Here is a 20,635-nt window from a genome sequence, read left to right as displayed (position 1 = left end):
TCAGAGCCATTTGAACAATTTGAATCACTGAAACAAATTCCACTACAAACACAGCCGACACTCAAACAATTCTGGATAATGAGCAAAAGCAAATTGAGCCCATTAAACAACACAAACGAAAACCCTGAACATACCACCGGAGAGCACAACAAACCACAACACGACGACATCTACACACACGCCACACACACAATCCAAACACCGCGCCATCATGACGTCATACACGACAACACCCGTACGTCAGGCGTCCAAGCCGACGCGTGGGATTGGACACTTCTGTCGACCCGGATAATGGAATGTAGTCTAATTAAATCAGGTGATGCTGAGGAAATTAGATTAGGAAATGAGTCACTAAAAGTACCAGATGAGTTTTGCTGATTGGGCAACAGAATAACTGATTATAGCTGAAGTAGAGAGCATATGGGTCCATCCATTTCAGATCGACCAAAATAAATAAAATTTGTTGCTCAACCTTTTTTTCCCCCTGTTTTTTGTATCGTGTACCCTACAGGCAGACACACACATAGCATTGTTTGAAAAAATTTTGTAAGCTGTAATTTTTTACTAGCAGCCATTTTTAAAATGATGGTTGAGCAAATTTTAATGGGAAACATGGTTCGCAGAAAGTTTACTATTGTAAAAGATATCAGGCTAATTCAAAACCCAATGTGTCCAGTGTAAAATGAACTACAGAAACACATTTTTCTATCACGCAAGAGTGTCTACAAACTCTTTTTGTAAAGACTCTCAAAAAATTTCGTCAATGATTAATTTTTAAGACCATAAATTTTTAAGAAGGAAGTGAGAATCATTCATAACATGTTATTTCTGTGTTGTGTGCTTACAAAACTACCTGCAGTAAAAGTTTTAGTCCCGAGAAGGCACTCCTGTTTGGTCCCCCCCCCCCCCCCCCCCCCACCCAAGAGCTTTTCAAAAATGGACAGAATCCTTTTAATGTCACTTTTACAGGTCAATATCTAAAAAGGGACTGAATGAAAACAAAAATTTTACAGAATATTCTTTATACTTATAGGAATACCTCAGAAAAAGATTATGACTGAGACTCACCTACACAGATAGTAACAGAGCAGTGAATTTCAGTAACACCCCAACACTTCTCGATGCTTGTTTAGTGCCAAGTCAGCAAACAAGGGCACCGATACATTTGTTGTACTACGCTGCGTACAGTATACACACAATGTTTCTCAAGTGTTTAGATTTAAACTTCAGTGGTACCTACTAGCCAGCTGTCATTTACATTAAAAAAAAACGAGTTAAACAAACTTGACATTTCATTGCATAATTTATCAGCTATTTTCTGTGTTCCACCAGACACTGTTGAGAGTTCCAATGGGATAACTTTATGTTTTTTGTACTATTTTCTTTAAATGCATCCAGCAGTATCACTTTTGGAAAGTTGAAAGGCAGTTTTCGGTCCAAAAGGGTGAAGGAGATGTGCCAAATATCACTGTTATCTTCCCTTTTGTCTTCAAATTTTCTAAGCCACCATGTCTCATCATACATACAAACAACAAATCATTATTTGTGAAAGATGATATGTTTGTCTGTAAAAAGTATTGCAGTTTAAAAGTATCAAAGTTAGAGCCTTTGGAAGCAACAAAACATCTTATTTGATTGTCACGTATGTGGACACCTCTGGATAGCTTCTTATTCCTTTAACTGGCAAACATTCAAATCTCTCAGTCACTTTTGTTTTGATTTGTTCAATTTTAAGTGAAGAAACAAATATGTATTTAACTGCAGTAACATTCTGATGACAGTATTTGAACATATCTTGCAGAATCAGGGGATATGTTCTGTGTAAGGTCTTTGTAGGGGAGCTTGTGTAACTTCAGTTTGTTGTTCAGCCTATCCCATCAGAATAATTCTTTCCATGTGATGAGGCAAAGAAATTCCACTCTGCTGGAAAAAAAAATTAATGAAGATTCTTTTATTTTTGTACTGGCTGCTTGCACTATTGCTAAAGTAAACGACCATTTCAATATTACGTGTGATATTCTTAATTTTCCTAATGAAGGAATGTCAAAATGTGAACACAGTTGTGGTATTGTGAACAAGTGGTTCACTAACTACATAAACTGATTTGTAACATCTCCTTTTTATGGTAGATGACAAACATATGAAGTGTCACTTGTGTATTAGTCCAGCGACACCTCTGAGTTTCATCCTGCACTATAAATGTATAATTTTCTAAAAATCACCAATCACTAAACAGTGGATTTCTTTTAAGTTTTCTTTCATTTCTCTAAAATACTGGGCTTGAGGTTTTCAGATATGGGATGTTAAAAGCAGCAGCTTATCAACATGAGAATGGAAAAATAGCTCACTGGGCAGTATCTGTGTAATGAGCTCAGATCTATCGATTTGTACTTTTGGTTGAAAATTACTGTGCACGGCAAAGTGTCAAGTTACTTTTTAAGACATGGAGGGTATCTGATCTGGGACATTCTGCACAGGTTTCACACACAGATTAGCATCTCTCTGATAAGCTGAAAGCTACTGATACCAGTTGTGTGACCTGAAGCTCAAATACACCATTTTTTTAAAACAATAATTAAAAATAGTCACTGTGTTTCCCTAAGGTAGTATGCCTACCTGCAAATGAAACAGCCTGTACTGAACTAAAGAAATTATAAGTTACACATAGATGTAAACATCTATAAATACGAATGACAATTACTTATTTAGTGTCTATACAGCTCCTAGATTGTCAAACCAATCATATTAATGTAAATGGGATTGTGTGTTAACATTTGCACAGAAATATCATGCTTGCAAGAGCCACTATCTGATGACAAGCAGACAGATACGTAAATACAAAATAATGATGATGATGATGATGATGATGATGGTGGTGACCGCTATATCAATCTGCAAACTGTTGCAACCTGTAAGGTACTACTGTGAAGCTAAATTACTCCGCAAATGTTATAACAGCGCTGTCCAACCGTACTGCCCAGATACCGTCAAAACCATTCACTCCATCCATTAGGCCTACTTCATTAAATTTAGGGCAAATTCCGCGGAATGCGCAAACAAATATAACAGATCCATTACTTAATGAACTTACTTGGCGAGTCAGGTTTGGAAACGTTGCGCTCTGTTAACAGACTGAAACAGAAAGATGTCGATAAAAACTAATAGGACAGTAATAATCCTGCGCCATTAACTTTAATTATTTGAAAATACTGGTGAAAGTAAAAAGGCCTGCAAGAAAGAACAACGTTATACAGCAAGTGATGAACTTTTGAATTCCTTCGTGATACAGCATCCATTTCACTAGGATTGTCTTCGCTATGTGTGTCCATTTATGTGCATGTTGACATTCGATATGTAAAAGTTACTTGCCTTTTTTCAATTTTATTTACTATTTAACACACTGCAACTGAGAAAACTTCCGAAATTAATCAGTAACCCAGTTCTCTTGCACTGCACGAAACTACAAACAAAATACAAACTGTTGGCTCGTTTCCCACAAGGCTGTGGTCTCTGGGAAGAGCATTTTTGTCCAATAGGAAACCTGCAAGTGTGACTTCTGCAAAGGAGTATGGAAAAAAGAAGTGACGTAATTTGTTCCACGCTGGAAGTTGTGTGAAGTGTATTCGAAATGTTGACAACATATTGTTTTTGTGAATGTAATTACGTTGTATTTTAGTGTTATGATTATTTCCAGAAGATCTATTGCGTGAACTTATGTTGCTCTGTTGTATGTAGGGTTATTCTATGAATAATTACTCCTGTCACGCATTTTCTGCTTAAGTAAATTTTTGTAGGAACACCCCCTTGTCACATGTAAACATACTTTCTTTTTATGGTATTAAGTTAGAAGACATTCAATAACAACGGGTTATGAACTTAATATATCGTGTTTTACCTCTGTCGAAGTGAATTTCACTGCATCTATATTAAGTACGTTAGAAAATTAGTCTCATAATGGCATTACCATCAGACATAAGCCTGATGGACTACTTATTTGAAAGAGAAGATCCTGTTTTGACAATAAGTGATAAGGCATCGGCCTTCAAAAATGAGCCAAAATGCTATGACAATTTGTCAGTGAGTCAACTTTTTTCCATGACGGCTTTCTTGATATCATATCTTGAAAATTGTTGGACAGTTTTTTGAGAAAAATTTGTTTACAGGGTACAAGTTGGCCTTCAGAACAAGATGTAAATGACGACCTTATAGAGTCAATATTAAAATTAGAGGATCATCCGTTCAATATCCTGGAGTGTGATGATCTATTAACAGACCCATCTGTTATGGACAGTTCAGTGCCAGGTAGCAGTTCCTCAGACAGTGGAATGTCAAGTGATCAACGTCTGTCACCACCTTTACCAGATGTTGAGGAACAAGTTGAAGTAGTGGGACGAGAAAACTTTGCAGCCTCTCATATTTTAGATTTTGATGAACATACCACACCTCCACCAGTTGGTGAAGAGATTGTGCTAGATTCCTCAGACACAAACATCAATCTTGATGCTGAAGTTGAAGATCCTACAGCCTTCATAAGTTTTGGTGAGTTCGCATTACCTATTTGAAACTTCTTGATTACATTTCCACGGTACTGATGCCTTATGACATACACATCACTTTCAGAGAAGACTTGTTTTGTATAAATTGATGCATAAGAACAAGAAGAGAGAATAAATACGAATATGGCACATATATGATAGTTCAATTACATTGTGTGTAGAATGCTTCATGGCATAATTTATACCAATTTTGTTTTTTGGAACAATTAAATGTTTCATGCAGACATTTCATATACTAAAATGTAGACTTTCACGGTCGGAAATATCATGTCCATTATAATTATCCGGGCTGTTGTGCAGTGGTCGGGTAATGAATTTTATCTCAATTCCCAATGTTTTGTCTCCGACTGCGAGAGACATCTTCAAGGGGGTAGAGTCAAGTGGGAGCTTAAAGCTGTTAAGGACATCTTGTTGTTAATGTGAAACTTCACAAACATTTCCAACCCACCAAAAATTGTCATACATACATGCAGTATATTGTCCTGGTTGTCAACTTGCAATCGAGATAGCTGGAGTTTCTTCATCTGCTTTGAAGGCATGAACTGTGAATGCTATAGCATCACTGGAAACTCTTTCTTACTCTGAGCTGATTACAATTAATTGGCTTAAACTGGTGATTTTCTCTTGTTTCAGGTATTGTATGTCCCGTGACAAACCTTCTTTCTTGATCAGGCTGGACTTTTTCAATCTCTTCTTTTGGTACATAAAAAAACTTTATGCCTGGAATACTAACATCACAGAATTTGAATAAATAATATGGAGTCAATATTTGGTTATCTAAGGGCCTCTGCAGATTAGCATAGGCTGCTAGTATTTTTGGTGTTCCCCCAGTGCCATCACAAGGCGATTTACCGTAGCTTGTTTAAAAAAAAAATTCCGTTCAGTAGTGATGCCAAAATCCTTTTTGTGCAGACATAAATTGATGAAATTTTTTAAGTTCTTATACTGGGCAACTGAACCATCATTAAAGTAACACATGTTCTTAATGTTTTCAATCTTTGTCTTTAAATATGCTATTAACTTTATTTGAAAGGCATGAACAGCAGTGGTTTCATGATGGAGACAGTTGCTGATCATACAAATGCTAATACTCTGACATTCTTTGTCCCCAGAATACACAACAAATGGATGTAATGTGGCCTGCTTATTCTCCCAATGAAATCCTTGCACTGCATCTTGAACAACAAATGAATAATTTTCATCAAAGTCTATCAATATAATTAATTCATTTTCTGCAAGATTTATTTCTAGCTGCTTAAGGTATAAACTTTGGTGTTTTGAAACAAAATGATGGCTTCTGAAATTGGTAATTTTCGAAATTAATACCTCCATGAAATCTTCAGCAGTTCTCCGACATATCTGTAACGTATCTCTGACAGTATGGACCTATTGCTTGTATTCTACAGTTTCTTTAGAATTATAGTCTTTAAAAGCATCTTGCGACATCGGCATGTATACCTGAACTATCGTTGTCGGTGTTGGTCTGCTGTCGATTCTGATTAGAACAACCCAGTCACTGAACTGTTCACAGTAACCCACCCTCTGCCCTACCTTCCTATTCATAACGAATCCTACACCTGTTATACCATTTTCTGCTGCTGTTGATATTACCCGATACTCATCTGACCAGAAATCCTTGTCTTCCTTCCACTTCACTTCACTGACCCCTACTATATCTAGATTGAGCCTTTGCATTTCCCTTTTCAGATTTTCTAGTTTCCCTACCACGTTCAAGCTTCTGACATTCCACGCCCCGACTCGTAGAACGTTATCCTTTCGTTGATTATTCAATCTTTCTCTCATGGTAACCTCCCCCTTGGCAGTATCCTCTCGGAGATCCGAATGGGGTACTATTCCGGAATCTTTTGCCAATGGAGATATCATCATGACACTTCTTCAACTACAGGCCACATGACCTGTGGATACACGTTACGTGTCTTTAATGCAGTGGTTTCCATTGCCTTTTGCATCCTCATGTCGTTGATCATTGCTGATTCTTCCGCCTTTAGAGGCAATTTTCCACCCCTCGGACAAGAGAGTGCCCTGAACCTCTATCCGCTCCTCCGCCCTCTTTGACAAGGCCGTTGGCAGAATGAGGCTGACTTCTTATGCCGGAAGTCTTCGGTTGCCAGTGCTGATTATTTATCAAAATTTAGGCAGTGGCGGGGATCGAACCCAGGACTGATGACGTTTTGATTATGAATCAAAGACGTTACCCCTAGACCATGAGCGCTCATATTGAAAGGGTAATGCAGTATGTAAAGGAGGATGAAAATCTAATAGTCATGGGCGACTGGAATGCAGTTGTAGGGGAAGGAGTAGAAGAAAAGGTTACAGGAGAATATGGGCTTAGAACAAGGAATGAAAGAGGAGAAAGACTAATTGAGTTCTGTAACAAGTTTCAGCTACTAATAGCGAATACCCTGTTCAAGAATCACAAGAGTAGGAGGTATACTTGGAAAAGGCCGCGAGATACGGGAAGATTTCGATTAGATTATATCATGGTCAGACAGAGATTCCAAAATCAGATATTGGATTGTAAGGCATACCCAGGAACAGATATAGACTCAGATCACAATATAGTAGTGATGAAGAGTAGGCTGAAGTTCAAGACATTAGTCAGGAAGAATCAATACGCAAAGAAGTGGGATACAGAAGTTCTAAGGAATGACGAGATACGTTAGAAGTTCTCTAACTCTATAGATACAACAATAAGGAATAGCGCAGTAGGCAGTACAGTTGAAGAGGAATTGACATCTCTAAAAAGAGCCATCACAGAAGTTGGGAAGGAAAACATAGGTACAAGGAAGGTATCTGCGAAGAAACCATGGGTAATAGAAGAAATACTTCAGTTGATTGATGAAAGGAGGAAGTACAAACATGTTCCGGGAAAATCAGGAATACAGAAATACAAGTCGCTGAGGAATGAAATAAATAGGAAGTGCAGGGAAGCTAAGACGAAATGGCTGCAGGAAAAATGTGAAGACATCGAAAAAGATATGATTGTCGGAAGGACAGACTCAGCATACAGGAAAGTCAAAACAACCTTTGGTGACATTAAAAGCAACGGTGGTAACATTAATAGTGCAACGGGAATTCCACGGTTAAATGCAGAGGAGAGAGCAGATAGGTGGAAAGAATACATTGAAAGCCTCTATGAGGGTGAAGATTTGTCTGATGTGATAGAAGAAGAAACAGGAGTCGGTTTAGAAGAGATAGGGGATCCAGTATTAGAATCGGAATTTAAAAGAGCTTTGGAGGACTTACGGTCAAATAAGGCAGAAGGGATAGATAACATTCCATCAGAATTTCTAAAATCATTAGGGGAAGTGGCAACAAAACGACTATTCATGTTGGTGTGTAGAATATATGAGTCTGGCGACATACCATCTGACTTTCGGAAAAGCATAATCCATACACTTCCGAAGATGGCAAGAGTTGACAAGTGCGAGAATTATCGCACAATCAGCTTAACAGCTCATGCATCGAAGCTGCTTACAAGAATAATATACAGAAGAATGGAAAAGAAAATTGAGAATGCGCTAGGTGCTGATCAGTTTGGCTTTAGGAAAAGTAAAGGCACGAGAGAGGCAATCCTGACGTTACAGCTAATAATGGAAGCAAGGCTAAAGAAAAATCAAGACACGTTCATAGGATTTATCGACCTGGGAAAAGCGTTCAACAATATAAAATGGTGCAAGCTGTTCAAGATACTGAAAAAAGTAGGGGTAAGCTATAGGGAGAGACGGGTCATATACAATATGTACAATAACCAAGAGGGAATAATAAGAGTGGATGATCAAGAACGAAGTGCTCGTATTAAGAAGGGTGTAAGACAAGGCTGTAGCCTTTCGCCCCTACTCTTCAATCTGTACATCGAGGAAGCAATGATGGAAATAAAAGAAAGGTTCAGGAGTGGAATTAAAATACAAGGTGAAAGGATATCAATGATACGATTTGCTGATGACATTGCTATCCTGAGTGAAAGTGAAGAAGAATTAAATGATCTGCTGAACGGAATGAACAGTCTAATGAGTACACAGTATGGTTTGAGAGTAAATTGGAGAAAGACGAAGGTAATGAGAAGTAGTAGAAATGAGAACAGCTAGAAACTTAACATCAGGATTGATGGTCACGAAGTCAATGAATTTAAGGAATTCTGTTACCTAGGCAGTAAAATAACCAATGACGGACGGAGCAAGGCATTTCTGGCCAAGAGAAGTCTACTAATATCAAATACCGGCCTTCATTTGAGGAAGAAATTTCTGAGGATGTACGTCTGGAGTACAGCATTGTATGGTAGTGAAACACGGACTGTGGGAATACCGGAACAGAAGAGAATCGAAGCATTTGAGATGTGGTGCTATAGACGAATGTTGAAAATTAGGTGGACTGATAAGGTAAGGAATGAGGAGGTACTACGCAGAATCGGAGAGGGAGCTGTAGAGGGCAAAAACTGTAGAGGAAGACAGAGATTGGAATACATGAAGCAAATAATTGAGGACATAGGTTGCAAGTGCTACTCTGAGATGAAGAGGTTAGCACAGGAAAGGAATTCGTGGTGGGCCGTATCAAACCAGTCAGTAGATTGATGACAAAAAAAAAAAAAAAAAAAAAAAAAAAAAAAAAAAAAAAAATCATGAAAAGCCTCTAGTTGGATTTTTTCTGAACACTCCTCACGACCTGACAATGCTGCAGCATACAATCTTTTGTTTCCAAACTGCATACAGTTGTCCCCCCCCCCCCCCCCTCCCATCAAATCCTTGTAGTCAACTTAGACGGATGTTGCTGAAGCCAAGATTAATTTGACAAATTGCACATACTGAACTGAATGTGATCCAGAAGCACCAACTGTCGTACACCATCTCAGCCTGAGCTCACAAAATTTTGAGAAGCTCAGTTGATTTCCATATTGTTTACAATAAACAGTGAACATTTCTTTCAGGTTACAAAGGAGCAGGCATTTCTACTTGTGAACCGTTTCCCCATTTATTCTTACTGCAACACAATCCTTTTTCCCAGGACATCAACGAGAAAACTCATTGTCTTATCCCATCTTCCATCTTTAGTTTCCTAGCTTTCTTCACATTTTTAGTTGAAACAGCAAATTCTTTAGCCATTTTTTTTTCAATAGTTGAGCTATTTGGGACCAGGCTCAAAATTTGAACTTTACTGCAATTATTTGAAGTCTGAAGCTTAATCTGAATTTCTTCAATTAAGATGTCCATATCTTTACAGTTTGGGCACTCTTCTGTTTGTATTTGAGCAGTATCTACTTGGCTCACACCAGCAGCTGTGGCAATTTCTTTAGCAATGCTGCCTTGGGTTTTCAGAACTCTGTGCTTTATGTATACCACTGAATCCCTTTTGCTGATCTGTTGAAGCTTTAATGGTGACTCACCAAGTGATAGTAATGAAGTATGGGCAGGAAAGGAAGCATCAGCAACATCCAGATCTTCAGTGGATGACGATTCTTGCTTACCCTGGGGGATGATTCTTTGTGGGCCACTTCTTGTCTACATTTGGTACCAATTTTCTGACCAGATTTAAAAACTTCGTTAGACATTGCAATGGTTACTGGTGTTAAAGCCTTTTAGATTACGTTTTTCTTTACCAAACGTCTTGCAGCAAGTTTTGTGCAGGAATTGAAATTTTGTCATCAACAAGGCATTATGGTAGAGACAAATTTGGGCAACTGCAGTAAATTCAAGCCCAGACCTACGTTGTAGAAGCTCTTTGTCCACTGGTGACATTTCCTTAAGTGGTCGTAGTTGATTTTTCCCACAATAGAATGTTGATGACTTATGACAGTCAGCTCCATCTGATCCACCAAAGAAGCAGAGTGCAAAAGTCTCTTGGTTCATTTTATACAATAGTTTATTAACCTATAACAAGCCGTTTTGGAAGCTTATTAATATACTGGTTTGAAGCATAGCAGATTCAGATTTGTTTTATACAAATCAGCATATCAAAACATATTGTTTTAGAGCTTACCTTCAGCTACAACAACAATTGATTATTCAAACATTCAGTATTCAGCACTAAGATTGTACAATGTCAACACCAACAATTACACTGTACAGAAGACTGATACTGTGAAAACTGCCAATAAAGAAAGCAACAATTGAAAGCAATGTATCACTGCTGCAAGAATAGAACCTTGCAAAAATATTGCTGCTTCATAATGCTGATATAAACTGACTGACAATGCATATATGCACTACCATGCCTTGTAGGATTAAAACATTTCAAAGCAAGATAGCTTTCCGTCGTGATCTTCTAGATTTTATAACCTGAAGAGCATTTTCTGAAGTTTTACTATATTTGTATTCTATATTGGAAAATAATGTAAAACACTCCTTATTAGCATAGTTACATCCCCTAAACCACAGGCAAATTGTACTATTAAAAGACACTAAAATTACACTTTTTTATTTATAACTTCAAACTGTATTAATTTTTTGTATTTATTGATAATTCATTTTCCCTACTTTTGATAGGTATTCTTACTCATCAATTTGCAAGAGCGAGAAATTAAACAATATTATGTTTAGGGGTGGTTAAATCCCTATTTTTTGCCGGGATGTGATTCAGCATAAAAAGTTGTCTATGTATATTAAAGCAAATGATCATATGTCTGCTAGAACTTTTAAAAATGCCTAGCAAAACTGGCATGTTTGCACGTTTGTATGTAATACAAAGATGAGTAGTCTCTCCTTAAAAGTCCCCAACAATTCAACCACTGAACATACTGGCTGAAATTTGCTATCTAACCATCAAAGACCATATAGAACCTTCACACCAAATTTCATTAGATTTGGAGAGGGTTGAGGGGGGCCACTTTTTAATATTGGTCCACTTGGCATGGAATGACCCTTAAGAAAAACACCTATTTTAACTGTGTAGCTCAACTTGCTTCCACCAAATAACAATATCACCTTACCACACAGCTAGAGCATAAAATTGAACTCGTCCATGTCAGTCTTGTGTATCTTGCTCACATGAAGCATTTGCAGAGGTGACAGTAATGTTAAATGAAAAAAAAAAAAACTCCAAAGTAGAACTGGACTCTTTCATTTTATTACTAGACACTTGCATTCACAGTCATCAAGACACCTATTGTTTTACGGAAAAAGAGCAGTATATCTTTGACCCCAGTAGTTGTGTGGCGATGAAGACTGGTTGCTTAATCTGTTTAGCTATTTGCCTTTCTAATGCTTGGTATAGTTTTGGTGGTATTTTGAAAGTTGTTCTGCACTTGGAGGGTCGTTATTGATTACATTTAAGAAATGGGTCAATACTTTGTAAATAAGAATAAATGAAAAATTCGACCCATACATATTAAGTGCTATCATTATGGACACACATTGTTTTTTGTTGGGCAGCTTTCACTTGGGCAGCTATAGGGAATCTAGGAGCCACTCAGAACTGTAGTTTGCGATCATAATGGCATTGATGGGGAAAAGATTTTGTTATGTAAGTGTAGTCAAGCGTTGAGAATTCATGTAGCTTCACGGCTTTGGAGACTGGGCCAAAAGCACACAGGTGACTCCACAAAATCATATGTGGCCTGAAAGTATGAGAAAGGTACAACCTGTCAGTGTGTACATAAATGTACAAGACATAGCTAGAAGCCCAGTATGATTCCTATGAAAGGGCACAGCCGATTTCCTTTCCCATCTTTGAAATATTTGGAGTTTGTGCTCTTGTCTCTAATGACCCAGATGTTGACAGGATGTTAAATCCTAGTCTTCCTTCCTTCCTATGGCTAGAAATGACAGCATTAAGATAACAAGGAAGGTGATTTGGCTTGGTAGTAGTCAAGGGAGAAAAAAAAAAGTAAAATGTTTCAACTCTTCTTCGGCAGTTAATACTACCTTATTAGTATTCTGGAGTCAAGGACAGGACTCAGTGATGTATCTTGGGGTTTGAGATTAGTTTGGAATGAATGTAAAACAGAAGATTATTACATAATAAAAGCTGTCATGCACAAAAGGCCTGTATTGAACGCCTTTGTTTATCTTCAGTCCTAATTAGGCAGATACTCAGAAAAGGGTCATGCTGCTCACTGTGCTGTCAGTTTGCAGTGGTCTGTGACAATGAAGTGTGTGAATTTTCAATAAATGACTGTGGCTATGAATGAGTAAGAATTTGTTCATTTAGCTACCATTGCAGTTTCCTCTAATGTGCTTGATGAAGGCACGATTGTCTGCGCAGTCACTGCAAGATGTTAACCTATACTCTCTCTGCCAAGAAAAGTGTATTGTCCATTATTTTCTGTCATTAATCCACTATTGATGTTGTCAGAGATTGCAATTTCCCTGTGACATTCGTTCCAAAAGTGTCAAGTGGTAGTTTTGGTTTTCTCAGTAGTTGTGTGGCGATGAAGACTGGTTGCTTAATCTGTTTAGCTATTTGTCTTTCTAATGCTTGGTCTAGTTTTGGTGGTATTTTGAAAGTTGTTCTGCATTTGGAGGGTCGTTATTGATTACATTTAAGAAATGGGTCAATACTTTGTAAATAAGAATAAATGAAAAATTCGACCCATACATATTAAGTGCTATCATTATGGACACACATTGTTTTTTGTTGGGCAGCTTTCACTTTTACTTTATGTGAATGTCTTTTAGTAATTCAACACAATACCCAGTTACTGTTTCTTTACTTTCTTATTATTGTTTGACGCATTTTGGAATTGTAGCTCAGTTTTCAGCTGCGATCTTTATTTACAATTATGTTTGTTTCTGTTTTATTATTGTGTAGTGATTGAAATGAAAGAAGTTGTTAACTTTACACCTGATGGGATAAGCAGAGAGCTATTATTTTGATGAAAATTAATTGCACATTCCATGTTTGATTTTTGTGTGTGTGTGTGTGTGGGGGGGGGGGGGGGGGGGGCGGTTGAGAGAGAGAGAGAGAGAGAGAGAGAGAAGGTGGGGGAGGGGACACTGATTATGTAATACAGAAATATTTATGACTGTATATTCATTATTTAGGTCTGTGTGTTGTATGATCTATTGTCTGTGTATCTCTTGGCACTCTAATAATATGCTGAGTTTTGTGGAGGTGGTTTGGATGTTGCAGAATGTGAGCTATTTAGCAATGTCTGCCTCATTGTGTGTGCTGTGATAATATGTGTGCAGCTGGAGATTTATGTTGTATATTTAACTGTAAGGGTGTTTATAGTAGTGTATGTCAAATGAGTATTTTTTGTTAGCTAGGTCAAAATGGTTATTAAGAATGTTTTTATAGGAAATGAGTATGTGATCTTATGTTTCTAGTTCTTCGATGAACTCGATTATCTTGCCTTTTCTAGGTGTATGGAATATCTACAAGTTATTTTTAATTCTCCATTCACATGAGTGTTTTAGGATTAGTATTAGTAATTAAAATATATCTCCTTATACAATCTTTCAACAAAAATCTAAATATATAGGTACAGGGATTTATAGTTTCTGTCTGTTACCTGGCTAGTTACAAATATATTTTTTTAATTTGTGTAACTAGTAATAATGTATAACTACTACAACTACTACTACTAACAATAATAATAATAATAATAATAATAATAATAATAATAATAATATCACTGGTAGTAATTATACAGATCAGTATTTATAAGTGTAAAAATTATTTTTTTGGAAAGCTACCATTGTTATGAAGTAAATATTAACCTACTAAAAGCAGATAAACAGCAGCTGTGTAGTAAAACTATACAGCAGCAGATTCCTTACTATCTTCCCCCATTAAATTTAGATGGCGTAAGTGTGGATAGCATTAAGCAAGTAATTGAATAACAGCAGTTAGTACTATGGCACTAACAAGGCACTCGTGACACAATAAAACAAGAGAGGAACATTTCATTATTATTATTACTATTATCATCTACGCCTCCCTTCCCCCTTCTGACATTGGGGATTGTAAGTGAAATGTCAAAATACCCCACATCATGTCAGATTGGTATGAATAAATATACCCTTGTGTACATAATACATATATTTCAAAATAAATAGACAAAATCTGACAACAGTTGAGTCTCAAATATCAGATAAGTCAGAGGATACTCCAACACCATTTTGGGATTGATGATCCAATGGGCCCACAGCATTGAAGATAGCTCTTAGAGGCATTATGTAATGAAATCCAAATTTGCTGCTATACGAGTTTAATTTCAAATCGATTGTCATCTCAGACCATCTGCAAAAGTTGCATAATATTGTACTTTATTTTTTGTAATGTTTGTTATTGTATTTTCAGATATACAAACTTTGTCCTTATGTCCATATACCATCAGTTGTTGCTATCACTCTGTATTCTGTTGCAACATGATGTAGATTTAGGACATTTAAGTTATAAGCTGTTTAGCAGTTTGTTGCTGTTGTTAATCATCATTTCTCATAATTTTTATAAATTGACTTTTTATTGTCAAATTTGGCAGATTGCTAAATATTACAGTTATTACAGTTGCTATGATGTGTTTGTGTTATCATTTTGGGCTGCATTATGATTTTTGTAATTGATGTGTCTGTGGGTAATTGCATGTGTCTTTGGTTGGAAATTCAGTAAAATTTTGCATGAAATACATCAAAAGATAACAGATAGACACAAACAGAACACACAGACACATCAATTATAGAGATCATATACGCACCCAAAACAATTATATCAACACACTATAACAACTATAACCATATAGCATCTTTGAGCAACTGTCAATCTGCCAAATCTGATGATAAAACATCAAATTATAAAAAATTATGACAAAGAGCAATTAACAGCAGCAGAAAACCGCAAGACAACTTGCATTATAAGTGTCCCAAATTTACACTGCCCTATAACAAAATACAGAGTGGCAGCGACCACGGATGATGTATGGATGGAAGCACAAAATCTGTATATCTGAAAATATGATAACCAACATTATAGTAAAATGAAATTAGATATTATGTAGCTTCCGCAGATGGTCTGAGGATGGGAATATAGTTGAAATGGATTCATCATAGTAAAACACTAATCTCCTATATCAACAATTTAGATTTCATTACATAATGTCTCTAACATTTTGGGAGCACAATGGTAAGATAAATATTGATATAAACCTAAAGGGCGCTGTTGAAGAGATGGAGTAAAAACTTCACAAACTAATACACTTATTAACCATCTTCTTAAAAACCAGCAAATCTGTATGGAGCCATCTATCATAGGCACCATTATATGAGAGTGGTTTTCAAAAGAAAAGATATGGAACAAAACTGGGTATAATTGAAGTCTTTATTCAATAGTAATCACTGGAAGCCTGAGCACAACTATACCACAGCTCTACAAGCCGAAGAATTCCCTGTTCCCAGAAGTCCTGTGGCTGTAAAACAAGCCAGTCCTCCACTGTGTCTTTCAGTTCATTGTCTGATGTGAAGACCTTGCTTCTTCTTCTTCTTCTTCTTCTTCTTCTTCTTTCTCTCTCTCTCTTTTTTTTTTTTTTACCAAACGCATGGAAGTCGCTGGAGGCATGTATGGCTGCAAGTGGATGCTCAGGCTCCTCCCACTTGAAGTTGGTCATTATGCTTTGTGTGGCCTTGGAGACGTTTGGACATGTATTATCATGGAGCACAATCATTCCCTCTTTGAGCAGAGCAGACCAGGCCAGGCCATTTGAGCTCTACCAGTTTGGTTGTTACGATGTTTCGTACCTTTTTGTTTCAGCACTTCTTATAATGGCAAAATAGGCAGTCTGTTGTAACATTTCTTTCCAACACATCAAAACAGACACATATAAGAGGGGCTAAAGCCAAAACCAGAAAAACAAGAGATGGTTTCCTTGTCCCTGCTATTTGTGAACATTATGCCATATGAAACTACATACACAGTTAATTTACAGAATACAGTCAGTGTGGTCTAACCCTTCAGAACCAAAAGAATGACTAAAATGTACAGAAAATGATTGTATGACCTAAAGGCCCAGTGTCAATGGAAAACAATTTAATTATCTTTATAAAAAGCAATAGACCTTATCAAAGAATACTCATATAACTTAAGAATCACTAACCACTGTACCGCAAAATGTGGTAAAAGTCATGAAACATTTTGGTATAGTCACTGTATGAATCACCTGTACATGTTGTTGTTGTGGTCTTCAGTCCTGAAACTGGTTTGATGCAGCTCTCCATGCTACTCTATCCTGTGCAAGCTTCTTCATCTCACAGTACCTACTGCAACCTACATTCTTCTGAATCTGCTTAGTGTATTCATTTCTTGGTCTCCCTCTAAGATTTTTACCCTCCACGCTGCCCTCCAATACTAGATTGGTGATCCCTTGATGCCACAGAACATGTCCTACCAACTGATCCCTTCTTCTGGTCAAGTTGTGCCACAAACTTCTCTTCTCCACAATCCTATTTAATACTTCCTCATTAGTTATGTGATCTACCCATCTAATCTTCAGCATTCTTCTGTAGCACCACATTTCGAAAGTTTCTATTCTCTTCTTGTCCAAACTATTTATCATCCATGTTTCACTTCCATACATGGCTACACTCCATACAAATACTTTCAGAAATGACTTCCTCACACTTAAATCAATACTCGATGTTAACAAATTTCCCTTCTTCAGAAACGCTTTCCTTGCTATTGCCAGTCTACATTTTATATCCTCTCTACTTCAACCATCATCAGTTATTTTGCTCCCCAAATAGCAAAACTCCTTTACTACTTCGAGTGTTTCATTTCCTAATCTAATTCCCTCAGCATCAACTGACTTAATTCGACTACATTCCATTATCCTCGTTTTGCTTTTGTTGATGTTCATCTTATATCCGCCCTTCAAGACACTGTCCATTCCGTTCAACTGCTCTTCCAAGTCCTTTGCTGTGTCTGACAGAATTACAATGTCATCGGCGAACCTCAAAGTTTTTATTTCTTCTCCATGGACTTAAATAGCTACTCCAAATCTTTCTTTTCTTTCCTTTACTGCTTGCTCAATATACAGATTGAATAACATCGGGGAGAGGCTACAACCCTGTCTTACTCCCTTCCCAACCACTGCCTCCCTTTCATGCCCCTCGACTCTTATAACTGCCATCTGGTTTCTGTACAAACTGTAAATAGTCTTACGCTCCCTGTATTTTACCCCTGCCACCTTTAGAATTTGAAAGAGAGTATTCCAGTCAACATTGTCAAAAGCTTTCTCTAAGTCTACAAATGCTAGAAATGTAGGTTTGCCTTTCCTTAATCTTTCTTCTAAGATAAGTCATATGGTCAGTATTGCCTCATGTGTTCCAGTATTTCTACGGAATCCAAACCGATCTTCCTCGAGGTCAGCTTCTACTTGTTTTCCATTCGTCTGTAAAGAATTCGTTTTAGTATTTTGCAGCTGTGGCTTATTAAACTGATAGTTCGGTAATTTTCACATCTGTCAATACCTCCTTTCTTTGGGACTGGAATTATTATATTCTTCTTGAAGTCTGCGGGTATTTCTCCTGTTTCATACATCTTGCTCACCAGATGGTAGAGTTTTGTCAGGACTGGCTCTCACAAGGCCGTCAGTAGTTCCAATGGAATGTTGTCTACTCCGGGCGCCTTGTTTCGACTCAGGTCTTTCAGTGCTCTGTCAAATTCTTCATGCAGTATCGTATCTCCCATTTCATCTACATCCTCTTCCATTTCCGTAATATTGTCCTCAAGTACATCGCCCTTGTATAGACCCTCTATATACTTCTTCCACCTTTCTGCTTTCCCTTCTTTGCTTAGAACTGGGTTTCCATCTGAGCTCTTGATGTTCATGCAAGTGGTTCTCTTTTCTCCAAAGGTCTCTTTAATTTTCCAGTAGGCAGTATCTATCTTACCCGTAGTGAGATAAGCCTCTACATCCTTACATTTGTCCTCTAGCCATCCCTGCTTAGCCATTTTGCATTTCCTGTCAATCTCTTTTTGAGGCGTTTGTATTCCTTTTTGCTTGCTTCATTTACTGCATTTTTATATTTTCTCCTTTCATCAATTAAATTCAATATTTCTTCTGTTACCGAAGGATTTCTACTAGCCCTCGTCTTTTTACCTACGTGTTCCTCTGCTGCCACATCTCCCCTTGGAAATGTCTTACAATTTAAAACCTGGTTCCTAAATCCCTGTCTTACAATTATATAATTTATCTGATACCTTCTAGTATCTCCAGGGTTCTTCCATGTGTACAACCTTCTTTCATGATTCTTAAACCAAGTGTTAGCTATGATTAAGTTGTGCTCTGTGCAAAATTCTACCAGGCGGCTTCCTCTTTCATTTCTTAGCCCCAATCCATATTCACCTACTATGTTTCCTTCTTTCCCATTTCTTACACTCGAATTCCAGTCACCCATGACTATTAAATTTTCGTCTCCCTTCACTATCTGATTAATTTCCTTTATTTCATCATACATTTCTTCAATTTCTTTGTCATCAGCAGAGCTAATTGGCATATAAACTTGTACTACTGTAGTAGGTGTGGGCTTCGTATCTATCTTGGCCACAATAATGCGTTCACTATGCTGTTTGTAGTAGCTTACCCGCATTCCTATTTTCCTATTCATTATTAAACCTACTCCTGCATTACCCCTATTTGATTTTGTGTTTATAACCCTGTAGTCACCTGACCAGGAGTCCTGCCACCGAACTTCACTAATTCTCACTATGTCTAACTTTAACCTATCCATTTCCCTTTTTAAATTTTCTAACCTACCTGCCCGATTAAGGGTTCTGACATTCCACACTCCAATCCGTAGAACGCCAGTTTTCTTTCTCCTGATAATGACATCCTCTTGAGTAGTCCCCGCCAGGAGATCCTGTTCATAATACTGTATTATATATTCTAAATACATCGTAACTGGTATCTCATTGTATGTGAAATAATATAATGGAAGCACAAAATCTGTGGAAAAATATTTCATTATATTCATAATGCCAAACAATAAGGCTATTGTTTGACAAACAGTAATAGGAGGTAGTATGATTGTGGCCAAAGGAACCAGAAGTAGAGAATGTTACAGCAAATTAATACCAGTCACATAAGTCATTTAATACAAACAAACAGTTAGTAACTTACTCAAATAAAAATAAGAAAATGCCAGGTGCTGTAATCTGCCATTGTAAAATAATCAGTCATGTGACACCTTTAAAAAATATTTTACATCAAGATTTGCCTGTCCTAAACAAGGAATGTGCAAGACGTGGAACACAATGGTCAGCAGAAGCACTCCCTAGTAATTATACCAAAGTTAAGGGTTTGACAATGGGCCTATGTAAATATGCCAAACTTTTTAAAATAAATCACTGAAATTATTTAAGTAATTCCTATTTTTAAAAATAAATCAGTATGTTCATTGAAAATTTTATCTGGTATTTAAGCGTATTGGAGAGTATTTCTGTTTAGTCAAGCAAAGTCATGCCTACATCCTTAACGGTTTTATGTAACAATTCTGTTTGGTCTCTCATATTACCAAACAAGAGCTTGTGAATTTTTTGAATGTGTCCTCAAGTTGAATTGTTATTTTCATCGGTGTGCTCTTTGGACCTAGTTTTTAGCTTTCTCCCCATATGACTTATGTAGAAACTGTCACACTGCAGACATTTTATTTTACAAACACTTGTGCGGTCATATATGGATTCATTCTTAATAGTATATTGTAACTTTGGACCGAGATTATTGCCAGTCTCAAAGGAGACAGTGATGATACTTTTCTAAATAATTGCTTATTTTTCTCTGAAACTAATACAAAATGTGGAAGGGACAGCATATCCAATTTTCTCTCTGTCATTTATTTTGTACATTGTAATTTTGTTTGAGGCTGCCATTTCTTTTACTTTAATGTCCTTCTTACACAACCTGTCAAAAAAAAAAAAAAAAAAAAAAAAAAAAAAAAAAGGTTTATAACCATTTTGCACAGCTATGTGTTGTAATAGAGTAAGATCATGTCATCTTATAGCAATAATCTAACTGATCCTTTCAACATTTAGTGAAAAAGCGTATGCTTGTAGATAATGGGGTGGCGAGAATCGTTATATATAAAAACACCAATGGCTTTAGGTTTACAAAAATTTTTGTAGTGATGTTTTAT

At 36.9% G+C, this 20,635-nt stretch overlaps 1 protein-coding gene across 1 annotated transcript in view; it reads left to right on the top strand.

The window, feature by feature from the left end:
- The first annotated feature begins 2,968 nt into the window (after positions 1-2,968).
- The window catches only part of LOC126281333 (uncharacterized), an 81,585-nt gene continuing 63,918 nt past the window's right edge, over positions 2,969-20,635 (top strand). Inside the window, exons 1-2 of the mRNA XM_049980210.1 lie at positions 2,969-4,077; positions 4,164-4,539. Of these exons, the coding sequence (XP_049836167.1) occupies positions 3,955-4,077; positions 4,164-4,539 (499 nt within the window). The 5' untranslated portion in view covers positions 2,969-3,954. The remainder of the gene's footprint in view (positions 4,078-4,163; positions 4,540-20,635) is intronic.

Source organism: Schistocerca gregaria, chromosome 7 (genome assembly GCF_023897955.1).
Source record: "Schistocerca gregaria isolate iqSchGreg1 chromosome 7, iqSchGreg1.2, whole genome shotgun sequence".
Taxonomy (NCBI): domain Eukaryota; kingdom Metazoa; phylum Arthropoda; class Insecta; order Orthoptera; family Acrididae; genus Schistocerca; species Schistocerca gregaria.
Note: the sequence above shows the minus strand (reverse complement) of the source record. Positions and strands in the feature narration are given on the sequence as shown.